This window comes from Artibeus jamaicensis, unplaced genomic scaffold (genome assembly GCF_021234435.1).
Source record: "Artibeus jamaicensis isolate MK-2021 breed Jamaican fruit bat unplaced genomic scaffold, CSHL_Jam_final contig_399, whole genome shotgun sequence".
Classification (NCBI taxonomy): Eukaryota; Metazoa; Chordata; class Mammalia; order Chiroptera; family Phyllostomidae; genus Artibeus; species Artibeus jamaicensis.
Window position 1 is genome coordinate 516,931 of NW_026521816.1, and position 13,714 is coordinate 530,644.

At 37.1% G+C, this 13,714-nt stretch overlaps 1 protein-coding gene across 2 annotated transcripts in view; it reads right to left on the reverse strand.

The window, feature by feature from the left end:
• Positions 1-13,714, reverse strand: part of LOC119044132 (E3 SUMO-protein ligase RanBP2) — a 75,278-nt gene that overhangs the window by 32,340 nt on the left and 29,224 nt on the right. For both annotated transcript variants that reach the window (XM_037138358.2, XM_037138356.2), the window contains exons 18-20: positions 10,123-10,258; positions 6,298-6,392; positions 616-5,425 (exon numbers count right to left, since the gene is read on the reverse strand). In XM_037138358.2, the coding sequence (XP_036994253.2) occupies positions 616-5,425; positions 6,298-6,392; positions 10,123-10,258 (5,041 nt within the window). The remainder of the gene's footprint in view (positions 1-615; positions 5,426-6,297; positions 6,393-10,122; positions 10,259-13,714) is intronic.

A 13,714-nucleotide genomic window follows, 5' to 3' on the forward strand; every position in this document is an offset into this window, starting at 1 on the left:
GCAAGATTACCTTACATAAAATGTGAACATATCATTTGATGTGTCATGGTTTTTTCTTTTGAGTGACAAGAAAATAACAATAAAAAAGACTCATTAATATTCATGATTCAAGTATATGAGTGACTAAACGTCAATACTGCATTGGGTTCATGTGCTCTCCACTAAGCATAACATAAGTATCTGCTGGTTATTAAAATCTCCTAAATAACTTACACAAATACTGTTACTATTTGAACACTCATAGGCAAAATACTTTCAGGAGAAAAAAACTGTGCAAATGTGTTATAACCTATCTTTTAGTAAAACATTAGTATACTACAAAGAACGTGCTTCAAAATAAACATTAAAAAGAAAAACGCAGCCCTGGCCGGTGTAGCTCAGTGAATTGAACACAGGCCTGCGAACCAGAAAATGGCGGTTCGATTCCCAGTCAGGGCACATGCCTGGGTTGCAGGCCAGTTCCCAGCAGGGGAAGCACAAAAGGCAACCATACACTGATGTTTCTCTCCCTCTCTCCTTCCCTTCCCCTCTAAAGATAAATAAATTTTTTTAAATCTTAAAAAGAAAAATGCAAATTAAAGATTCTGCTTAATCTATTGAGACTAAAGTGCTTACCCTTTTCTGGTGTTTTAAATGTGTAATTAGTTGAGAATTCTTCCTTTGGAAAAGCAGCGAAGATATTTTTGACTTTGCCATCTGAAGACTGCTTAATATCAGTGTTCTCTAACTCTTCACAATTATTGGATTCCATTTGTCTTTCAGATCCGCTCTGGACCACTGAACTAGTTTCACTATTATTTTTTAAAGGTGCATTAAAACTAAATCCAAACAAAGACCCAGTAGCTGAACTGTTCCCAAATGTAAATGGTTTTGATTTCTCACTACCAAAAATGCTTTTAACAGACTCTGAACCAAATACAAACTTTGGAGGAGAAACTACTGCTTTTGTGGCTGGTTCAGATGAGACAGACACATCAACTTCTGACGTTGCATCTGCTATTTCATCACCCTGAAGTAAATCTGTCCTCTCTTTTGTGGTTTCTTCTAACACAGCTACAGCAATTCTGCCACATGGTGACTCTCTGGGAGTGGTCGAAAAAGAAACATGAGGTGTTATCAAAGAATCTTTTTCCTGGGCTACCTTTGCTTCATCAAATATTTTCTTAAATGAGTCTGCAACATCCTGTAGTTTAAAACGGACAGCTAAGTGTTCTATTTTTCTTTCTCCATCTGCAAAATCACATGCAGTCCACACCCACACTCTTTCTGTCCCTTTCATATTTTGCAAAGCCATATCTGGAGTTATTCTGTGATTGGCACAAAGTTTTAATACCTGGTCCCTTCTCATCACTATGCGAACTTGCTTATTTTCATAATTTTGTAAAATCTTTATATCACCAATACCTCTTTCTTTCCACTGACCAACATCTTTATCATACCTATAGAGTTTTGCTCTGTGGCTAAAAACAACTTGTTCATTTTCCTCACCACTGGACACTTCAATTAGATCAGGCAATGGTACAACAGGTTCAAAGTACTGCCCATCTCTCTCTTCTTCTTGAGTAACATCAGTTTCTTCATCATTGCCAACTATGGTTCCACTCTGATTCAACTTGGCAGGAGACTTAGATGGACTCAAAGCAGATTTAAAACTAAAGTTAAATCCTGTTGTTGACTCGCCAAAGCGAAAGAGATTTTTTCTCACAGGGCTACTTGCCAGTGGAGAAGCATGTACTGAGCTACTACTTACACTATCATCCAAAGCATCTTCCCTTAAATCATAGTTATCCCACTCTAATGTCGGCCCAGTGATTTCAGGATTTGGCTTAGTGGTTATGTCAGAAACACTGGTAGCACCTGCATCTGAATTCTTATTTTCTTCCTCAGTGACTTTCATTTGATCAGTTGTCAAAAATGTTTTGAAATCTTTCAGTCCACTCTTCATTTCTTCAGCTCTCTGTATCAACTTGGCAGCTCTGCCGGTATCCACCAGTTTATGGGGAGTCTGAAGTGGTATATCTAATAGGAGTCGCTGACATTCCTCAAATTTCTGCTTGAATTCTTCAGCAAGCTCTGGTGTTTTAAATTTTGCTGCTAGCTGCTCTAGTTTGGCATCACCATCAGAAAAATCACTAGCTAACCACATCCACGCTCTATCAGATCCAGACAAAGGCTTCAGATTCATTGTAGTTGTTATCCAATGATTAGCACACACTTTTAGTACTTGTTCTCTTCGCATAAGCATTCTCAGTTTGCCATTGACTTCATTTTTGAGAATTTTTAAGTTCCCTAAACCTCTTTCTTTCCACTGACTTATCTCAGCATCAAATCTAAATAATTTTACTCGTTGTGAATAAAGAACCTTTTCATCTTCCTCTCCCGTTACAAGTTCTACTTTTTCAGGCATCTGAACTACTGGTTCAAAATGGATGTCATCACTGTCCTCAGTCTTATAAATATCATCATCTTTCTCAAGGTCAGTAGAACTATCAGCTTTATCAGCCACTTTATCACTTTGCAATGAGAATAATTTTTCCCCAGCACCTGAAAATCCCTTGAAATTAGGATCTTTTCTGCCAAACTGAAATCCTTCTCCTGACGTTGATTTTGCAAGATCTGCAAAGGTAAAAGTGCTTCCAGTTTGACCAAAAATAACACCACTACCATTCTTACTGCTAACACACTGAGCCTGAAAACCACTGTCATGTTCAAGGGGCTCTTCACTCTTCTTTTCTTGATTTCCCAGTTCCTGAATGCCAAATTTAAATCCACCAGCAAACATAGGAACAGAAAAATTAAATCCTTCTACTGTTGACTTAGAGTCTGTATTAGACGAACTCTGAAATGTAAATGAAGGTGTATTTTCTTGATCCGAATGCCCAAATTTAAATCCCTGTTCTGTGATGCCAAATTTAAAAGCTTTTTCTGAAGAGTTACTTTTAAGTCCAATTGCCACCTGACTTCCAGAAGAGTCATTTAACTTAGTTTTTGAGCCCAACATGAAAGCTGAAGGAGTATCTACAGTAAGTTTATGTGTTGGTTTAGAGGCATCACAAGCCACACATTTTAAGGAAGAACTCTCATTTTGCACCAAGCAAACACTACAATCCCACTGTCCTTCCTTCTTGGTGAACATTCCTTCAAATCCACTCTTTGTGGCATTGCTTGTCTCTGAAGAGGCAGGTGCTGGAATAGCAGAAGTAGGCTGATTTTGTTTATTTAGATTTTGACAAGCAACGCATTTGACAGTACTTGCTTCATTTCGCACTAAGCATATACTGCAATCCCACTGTCCTTCCTTCTTGGTGAATATTTCTTCAAATCCACTCTTTGTGGCATTGCTTGTTTCTGAAGTACTGAACTTAAAAGAGGCAGCCACTGGACCAACAGAAGTAGACAGACCCAGTTTACCAGGATTCTGACAAGCTGCACATTTTGTAGTATTTGCTTCATTTCGTACCGAGCATACACTGCAATCCCACTGCCCATCCTTTTTAGCAAACATGTCTTCAAATTCACTGTTTGGAGTTTTACTTATCTCTGAAGTACCAAACTTAAAAGAAGCAGGTGCTGGAACAGAAGCAGGTGCTGGAACAGAAGTAGGTAAACTCTGTTTTCTTGAAGTCTCACAAGCAACACATTTTGTAGAGCTTTCTTCATTTCGTACCAAGCACACACTGCAATCCCACTGTTCTTTCTTTATAGAAAAAACTGATCTGAAATCACTGTTAACAGACTTAGAAAGATCTCCCTGGCCAAATTTAAAAGAAGGTTGCTGAACAAACGAAGATCCACTTTTGTTAGCAGATTTTGCGTGTTGGCATGCATTGCATCTAGATACAGTAGGCTCATTTCTCACTAAGCAAATACTGCAATCCCAGTAACCTTCTTCCTTTGGAATCAATGCAAACCTCTCTGGAAGGTTTTCTGGGCTAGTTTTAAGAGTAGAAACAGTTTCAACTAATGGTGGGCCAAAGACCTCTTTACTGGTTGGGTTTAGATTCTGGCATGACACACATTTCTTAGAAGTTGCAGCATTCTTTAAGGAGCAGCTATTACAATACCACCAAGACCCTTCTTTCTTTGCTACTTGAAATTCAAAATTCATGTTTCTGGCATCAGATTTGCAAATATCTTTGTTGTCATAACTTGTGGGTTCTTTTACAATTCTCATAACCTTATTTGTTGTTGTGGCTACTGTTGCTCCTGAGGCCTTTAAAATATTCTGAGCCTCTTCAAACTTGCATTTAAAAAGTGCTGCTTCCTCAGGAGTTTTGAATCTAATAGCAAGTTGTTCTGGTTTGGGCAACTCATCTGCATAATCAAGAGCATGCCATACAAAAGATCTGTCCGATCCAGCATTTGGTGTCATCTTCATATCTGGACTGATATAATGATTTGCACAGATTTTCAATACTTGCTCCCGTCTCATCAGAAGGCGAATTTTACCAGATGTTTTATGCCTTAGTAGTTTTACATTGCCAACTCCACGTTCCTTCCACTCTTTGGATTCTGCATCAAAACGGAACAATTTTGCACGATTGCAGAAGAATTCTTCTTCATCTTCCTCACCAGTTTTTACTTCAATCTTATCAGGAAGAGGAACCACAGGCTCAAAGTGAGGGCCATCATCATCATCATCACCATGGGCACTCCCTCCATCTGCTTCATGATTCTTGTTGGCCAGTTCTGGAGCAGACATTCCAAATACTGATTTTCCTGGACCATGGAATATAAACATATCATCACTTTGACGAAAACCAGAATTCTTTTGATTTGGGCCTATGTTTTCAGTAAATGAAATTCCAGGCACACTTTTGCTTCCAAAATTCAATGTATTTCGAGGTCCCATTGTTTGACCAGCTTTTGCTGCACTATAACCATCTCCCTGCACCTGTAAAGAATTTTCTGAAGTCAGAAGACCTAAAAGACTTTCGCTGTTATTGTAAACCGTAGAAGGGGGCTGCGTCACAACCTGTGGTGAAGAAAAAGTAAAATCGCCATCATTTGATTTGAAGTTTGAGTTAAATTTAAAAGGAGTTGTCTGTGTTGTATGCACGGTTGCTGTCAAAGATGGCCTTATTCCTTCATCTGGCACAGGCTGAACTAAATTAGTTTTACCAAATTCTATAACCTTAGATTCTAAAGATCTTGAAGCATGAGCGACAACTGGAGGTTTTGTAAAATAGCCTGGTTCTGGCAAAGGTGGGTTTGTGCTTGTCTGTTGAATATTGTAATTAAAGTAATCATCACCCCTGGGTGACAAGATTCCTGTGGCAGGAGACTCAAAACGCAATGGAGGACCATACATCTCTTGAGAGAAGATACAAGCAGATGTGCTTTGCACTGGTGGTGTGTGCATCTGCTGTGAGTAGGCATAAATATGCTGTTGAGGTGGAAGCCTATTCATGCCATAAACTGGACCCTAAAAAAAAAAAAAAGTTTAAATTTTTTGTAGGTTGACTACAAAACTACAGGTAAGTAGATACAAAATATTCACAAACCACAAACATAAGTATTATAAGGTAAATATATCTTTAGGTAATGCAGTACATTATTTAAAAAAGGTAGTGTTACAAAGATACTTAAAATTATATCTTCTTGTCATATAATAAAAATTGTCTTAACTACTGATAGCATCTTAAACATTTAATAATATTTCCTACAATAAATGTATAGGACAAATATCTTCTTCATTCCTAAACATGTCAAATTATATCAATAATGATAATGATGACTAAGATTTACTAAGCTTTTACTAATGTGCCAACTGAGCAATGTTTTAAGTACATATATTATCTCATTTTAATATCCTCAAAAACCCTATGAATTAAGATTATTATCCTCATTTCACATATGAGGCAACCAATGTAGAGAGAGGTTAAGATACTTGCCTCAGGTCACAATGAGCAAAAGAGCCAGGGCCTAAATGCATTAAGCTCTCTGTCTTTAAACCTTATATTCAACTACTGTTGTAATACTGGGTCTCAAATATTTCATGCCTGGAAATACATACTATATAGTGGTTCAGTATGGACATTCTAGTCCCATTTCTGCCAAAACTGAATGATGAAGGACCCACCACCACCACCATCACACCCTTTTAAAAGTCTAAATGTTCACACTTAATTTAACATAAAAATAAGATAACTAAAAAGCATGACTTCTGTATCTAGAAAGAAGTTTAAAATATCTGTATCTTATGGGACACAGAAGTTCTACTTCTTGAATTTCTTTTAATGAAGCCCAAACAATTAAAAAAGATATTTTTAAGTGCATGAATGATTCCTTTGTTACCTTTGTGGGAGTAACATTAGCTGCTGGTCTGAGAAGATACTGAGAATTATATGCTGGTGACTGACTATAATATACTGAAGAGCCAGTAGTTGCAACTAAAAAAAAAGAAAGAAAACACTGTTAAAAAAAATCTATACTATAGTTAAGACTATCTAGGCAAGAACCATAAATACAAAAGCAACAGAATCAAATAAAGATTCAAAACCACACAGATTTTTTTTTAATTTCTATGTATCAAAACACACAATAAAGAAAATTATCAAATGACAAATTAGGAAAAACTGCTAAATATGACACATGAAGAGTAAAAGTACCATAGTCAATGAGAACAAGCACCTCAGAAGCATCAAAAGAGCAAGAAGAAAATGGCTGGTCCACTCCCCAAGAATAAGGATATGTATGATGTGATCTCACAGACATGTTCCAACATCAGAAATATTGGGAACACACTAGTCATGGGAAGAGTTTAAGGAATCCAAATGCATATGATGACCTAAGGGCCATGTTTTTGAAGTGAGCCTTGAAAATGTGCACAATGACAAGGTTGCATTTTCTAATCTCAAACTTAGAATGTTCAGGTCAAAACATCACCTAACAAATTCATTAAAACAGTATCTCATAAATAACGAAAAATGTTTTCCTTGTTGGCACGGGGGACAGGGAACACATTATGACTGACACTCATGCTAACGTCCAAACTATTTCCCCCACCTGTTTTGTGTGAATATTTTACCAGGAAATCAACAACTAGAAGACACTCAGGTTGACAGTAAAACTGCCAACAATCATTTGCTTGATCTGTTTAATGAAAATTTTACCAGAAAACAATACAACTTACAAACTACTTAGTCTTCGTACAGAATAAGAAATAGAAATTGTGACCCAAGAAATGCTAAACAATTGATCCTAGAAAGCAATGAAAAAGACCTAGAAAAAGCTAGCCAAGTCTAAAAAATTGTCAAAGAAGCCTGAGTCTAAATTTGGAAAACTAATGGAACTGGCTGATAAAGGTGGTTATTTTGCAATATTCTGGTGAGTAAACAGGCAAAGAACAAGCTAATGGATATAAGATAAGAATCAAAGCTTGAAATTCAACTACTGACTTTATCATTCACTGGTGACTGTTAAATAGTGGGGGCAGGGAGTAGAACTACTAAAAAATTCTTACAAACCTACTAAATAATTCTTACAAACCTAATAGCGGGGACAGGGAGTAGAAGAACTACTAAAGAATTCTTACAAAAAGCACCAAATGAACAGGCAACTCGGGAAATATAAAAGATTATTAAATTGTTCAGCAAGTCTAGTATAAAAAACTTAAAATGACACTATTTTTGTTCTTAAAAATTGACAAAGATTCTTATAAACTGATAACAGGAGGGAAGAATACAGAGATGGGCACTATTAGACATTGATCATAAGAGTATAAAATAACATAGCTTTTCTGTAAAGCAATTTCCCAACACAAAAGAATTTTTAAAATACCCTACAATCCTGGGAACATGTCCACAGATTATTTATAATAGCAAAAACTGGAAATAACAAAATTAGGAAAATAAAATTTGCAGTACTTACACATGATAAAAAAGTGTGTATTCATTAATAGTGTTTTCAAAATATTTAATAACATGCTTAGAACTTAAAGTAATATTTAAAAACAGGCTTACTTATCTACATAGAACATAATATTTGATAAAAATCTCATTAAAATGTCTTTATACATACAAAGAGGAAAGACCAAAAAGAAATGCTCCAAAATGTTAATAGAACTCCATGTGAGCTTTTCGTTTCATTTTCTTTATAATGTTCAGTATGTCTTACTATTTCCTCTAAGTTTATTCATCATTTTTTTAATCACCTAATTTTCAAAAGAGAAGAACCATGTTGGTATATTATTACATTCATTTTAAAAAAAAACAAAATCTATGATAACAGGAATGGAAATAAGGAGACTTGCGCCCTCCTCCTTGTGGGCCACAGAACTGCTTTGTGACCTTGTCCATGAGCCATTTGGGGTCTCCTCTTTTCTCAACTGTAAAATGAGGATGTGCTGCTTTTACACATTTCATAGGGTAATTGCAAGAATAAAATGAGACAAGCTGAATGTTAACAACCAGAAGAACTTTTATGCTTATACACAAAAGAAATGGAAATTGTGACCCAAAAGGTGCCAAATAATCAATTCCACACAGCACTTAAGAAGTCCCAGAAAAGATTCTATATAGTACACAGGGTTTTTAAGTAAGCAATGTTTGAACTCTTTACAGCTCATATATTTGTCTATGACTTATGACATTTAATAAGTTTGACTTTATTGAGACTATTATTTTACCTATATTTAGAAGACACTGTCACAAAAGGATAATGGGGTAGCCTTAAGTATAACCCCCAACTTCCACATCAATGTGCTAATTTAAACTGGACCAAAGCATTCTAAATCTTTCCTGGGTTAAAACTAATTAAGAAAAAAAATGCAATACTAGCATTTCAGTAGTTGAGTCTCACATAAAAGAATCTAAATTCTGTCATCGTTTCTGGGTACCTGAGCGCAAGGTATCATACTGGCAAATGGCTGTTAAGTAAAACCACTTGAGTTTGAACCCCAGATCTAGCAATAATTACCCTGTACAATAATGAGTAAGTTACCTAACCTTTCTAAATCCATTTCCTCATCTATAAAATCAGGACTAATAATAGTACCTATCACTCTGGGTTACTACTGTGTTAAGTAACACCACATACACAAAGCACTTCTGCACACAGACAACCCACAGGAGGCCCTATTAGTAACCTTTGGTTCATTAAGTGTTAACTGTACACTGTAAATAAACACCTAATACACATCCACCTTTACACAAACTTTACACAAATTTGACTCACAATTATCATTTGAGCCAAATATCTCCATATTTCAAACCGACAAACTGGCTCGGAGAGGTCAGTAACACAATACCACTTCATATTCTAATATGCTCTAACTTCAAACTCCTTTTTTTAAAAATTTATTTTTTTTAATCTTTAGAAGGGAAGGGAAGGAGAGAAATATCAATGTACGGTTGCTTCTGGTGCAACCCCTGTTGGAAACTGGCCTGCAACCCAGGCATGTGCCCTGATGGGGAATCGAATCTCGATCTTTTGGTTCGCAGGCCTGTGCTCAATCCACTGAGCTACAACAGCCAGGGCTCAAACTCCTTTCTTTTATGTATGACCATGTATTTCAAACCAAACAGGATTTCCTATCAATGTCATATCTCTTAATATTTCATCAAAATAATTCCTGAGAAGTTTAAATTTAGGCATCTCTTAAGTAAGGTATACTTATATCAGTAAACATTTTTCAATTACAAGCAATAGTTCCACCTCAGTCTCAGCTCCTCTGACATGTGCATTAAAAGATTATCCTTTAAGCCTTTATACAGTATCAAAATAAGCTTGTTTTGTTTCTGCTTGAAGTTATAAAAACATCAGTAATATCATATATACCTTAAGTAACATATAAGCAAACATATACAGATATGTATACAAATGTACAGCCCTGGCTGGTGTAGCGCAGTGGATTGAGTGCCATCCTATGAACCAGCATTGATATTCATTTCCCAGTCAGGGCACATGGCCAGGTTGTGGGCCAGGTCCCTAGTAGGCGACACTCGAGAGGCAACCACACACATTGATGTTTCTCTCCCTCTCTTTCACCCTCCCTTGCCCTCTCTAAAAATAAATAAATAAAATCTTAAAACAAATGTACAAACAGAAGGTGATTTCACAAGTTATGTATTTAGAGGGGTACATACAGTGATGCACTAATATATCCGGTTGCTAACTCACCTGTTAATGGAGGCCCATGAAAAGTCTGTGATCCCTGATATCCATCAGGCACTGAATCTGGTCCATAACATTCTGTAGACCAACGATGAGGGGACCCTGAGTTAATGCTATTTAGTTTCAATTCCTGCATTTCTTTCTATTGGAAGACAAAAAAAATTAAGCTATTAAATAATGCTAAAAACAGTGATACAGCAAACACATATTTTAGGTTTAAATACCTGACGATGCCTTTTAACACACTCTACGTTCCAGTAAGATCAGAATACTAGGTGCTGACTTAAGAACATGATCCTTAATTTGTTAACAGCTCATCACCCCCCCATGCTTTCATTCCTTAGTATCATTTGCTAGTTCATTTGCTCTAGGTTAGAGTTAGCTCTAATGTAAACAACTGAGTAACCTCCTAAACGCCTTCATCAACTTTTCCATTTTACACTTGCCTTAATCAATCTTTTCAAAGCTCAGCTCTAGGCAAGAAAAGTACCTACAAATTAAATTTCTTTCTCTGACATTCATGATCCTCAGCAGTATCACTGCAAACATCCTTCCAGCATATCTCCTTTCTACACTGCTTTATTCTTTAGTCCATGTGAACTATTCAACATTCCAAATTATCTCCCAATACTAGCTTTCTAAATAGTTACATTTGATGTAACAAAACACTACTTATCCATCAAGGTGATGCTCAAATGCCCTACTAGAAAATGAAAAACAACTAATACTGGCTCTGAATATATATGATAGGGCAAAAGTATGTTTATAGTTGTGAATATGCAAAACACAGTTTATCCCTGTATTACTATTTATTAATTATTGTATTATTTTTCAAACAACTGTAAATCTACTTTTGCCCACCCTCTATTATGTATGTAATAATATACTACAAGCACTTTACCTAAGTTTTCAATCCTTACAGTTACATAATGCTAGTAACTTACATCTCAACATGAAAAAAAAAGATGCAGGAAATGGCACAGACAGACTTGAAACCAGAGCTTACTTCAAAAATATTTTTATAACACCATTCTGCTGCCTAGACAAAAGGGCAGACATAAGGGCCTCTAATGGTATCTATGTGGCTAGCTATCAGATCTCTGTTACTTCTTATACAACTAAATGACAATCCCCTCCCAAAGCCTAGAGCCTATAAAATGACCCTTACAAAATAGGCATTTATCAAGAAATTACTTCTTAAAAAAAAAAAACTGTCGTGGTATCAGACAACAGGTCACTTCTGAAATCAGTATCAAGTATCTCTGGATGGGCCCAGGTATCTGAGCAGTTATAACAGACACGTCCAGCATGTCTGCTACCCACTTTTATGGGTGTTTTAAAATACAACTTTTCCAAAAGCCGTATCTACTGGGGTCAACAAATCTCTCAAACTTTCAAGCTAGACAAAATTTTCCCCACTCATCTATCACCTCTAGTCCATATGCTGTACATCTGTAAACAAAAAATTGGTGGCATCAATAAGAAGAACTTACTGGTCATTACCAGTATCAGGACCATAGTTCTGATGCAGTTAATGCAATAATCATCATTTTAAAACTTCAAACAACTAGAAAATGCATTGAGAAATGGTTTCAACAATTGCCTGGCCAAAGGTAGTTAATTTAGTGACAGAGTTAGTACTAGAACCTAGCTTTTAAGGCACATTGAATAATTCCACTACCTTTCCACAAAAAGAACATTTGTGGCTGAATCCTAAATGTCAAGATTATATGTAATATCACAATAGGCCACAATTACACAAAACTGACAGAAAGATCTTTGTGCAAATTCAAAAGTTTGTACCCCTCCCAACAGCAATGCTCACACATTGCTAATAGCACTATAAAAATCAAACAATTATTAATTAACCTTGATGCAATTTTAAAAGTAGGACTGATTTAGTTCTTACTCTATGAGCATGAAATAACCTATCTCTACTTCCAATTAGTTCCAAAAACATTCCTACAAGCCTTATTTAGAGTTAAGGTCATTTTCATATAGTTAAAATTATGGAAGATGGAGGCGTAGGTGGAAACCCTATGCCTCCTCGCACAACCAAGTTTAAAGACAACAAAGTTTTAGTAACAAAAATGCAACCAAAGCACAGAAAATTGAACTGTACGGAACTCCGATAATAACAAACCTTTCAGCCAAATCAGTAAGAAGGGCGGAGTCAGTGGCTGGCACAGCGGGGTCACACAGGAAAAAGTGGCTGGACCCACGCATGTGCAGGCTGTGGTAGGCAGATCCCAGGTGTAAAGTAGCAACAGGCAGACCCAGTGAGGGCACAAGGCAACTGGCTGACCAAGGTGACACATTCACACTCAGATAAACCAGGCAAAGGAGCAAGCAGTGAGACAGACCATGAAAACTAGGGCCCCGGTGACGGGAATTAAAGCCTAAAAGCACCAAATGGAAAACCATTCGGGGTCGAGGTGCCAGGAGAAGCTCCCAGGCTAACAGGGAGTTCGTTGGAGATACCCACAGGGGTCCTAGAGGGTGCACAAGCCAACACACCCAGGAGCCGGCACCAGACGGCCCCAATTTGCTTGCAGGAAGCAGCAGAGGGAAGCGAAATCTGAGAGTGGAACAAACGCCAATGCCCCTCCTGGACCCTACCCCCCAAAACAGCGTCACAACCCAGCCACTGGGTTGCCCCACCCTGGTGAACACCTAAGGCTCTGCCCCTCATACATAACAGGCACAAACAGACCAAAACATTTTGGCTCAGGAAGAACAGCTCAAAGCCCCAGAGCCAATACTTCTAAGCAACCAAGAGATAGCCAACCTATCCGATACACAGTTCAAAACACTGGTGATCAGGATGCTCACAGACCTGGTTGATTTTGGTCACAAATTAGAGGAACAAATGAAGGCTAAATTAATAGAAATGAAGGGAAATGCACAAGAAACCAATAGCAATGGAAAGGAAACTGGGACCCAAATTAAGGGAATGGACCAGAAGGAAGAAAAAAATGACCAAACAGAACAGAATGAAGAAACGAGAATTCAGAAAAATGAGGAGAGGCTTGGGAACCTTCAGGACATCTTTAAAGGTCCCCATATCCAAATTATAGGGGTACCAGAAGGGGAAGAGGAAGAGCAACATGTGCAAAACTTATTTGAACAAATAATAAAGGAGAATTTTCCCAATCTGGCAAAGGCAATAGACTTCCAGGAAATCCAGGAAGCTCAGAGAGTCCCAGAGAACTTAGACCCAAGGAGGAACACACCAAGGCACATCAGAATTACATTAGCCAAGATTAAAATGAAGGAGAGAATCCTAGAAGCTGCAAGAGATAAGGGGACTGTCACCTACAAAGGAGTTCCCATCAGACTGTCAGCAGATTTCTCAAAAGAGACCTTACAGGCAAGAAGCGGCTGGAAAGAAATATTCCAAAAAAAAAAAAACTCCAAGTTATGAAATCCAAAGACCTACATCCAAGATTGCTCTATCCAGCAAAGCTTTAATTTAGAAAAGGCAGATAAAGTGCTTCTCAGATAAGGTCAAATTCAAGGAGTTCATCATCAACAAGCCCTTATTATATGAAATGTTAAAGGGACTTATCTAAGAAAAAGATAAAAAATATGAACAGTG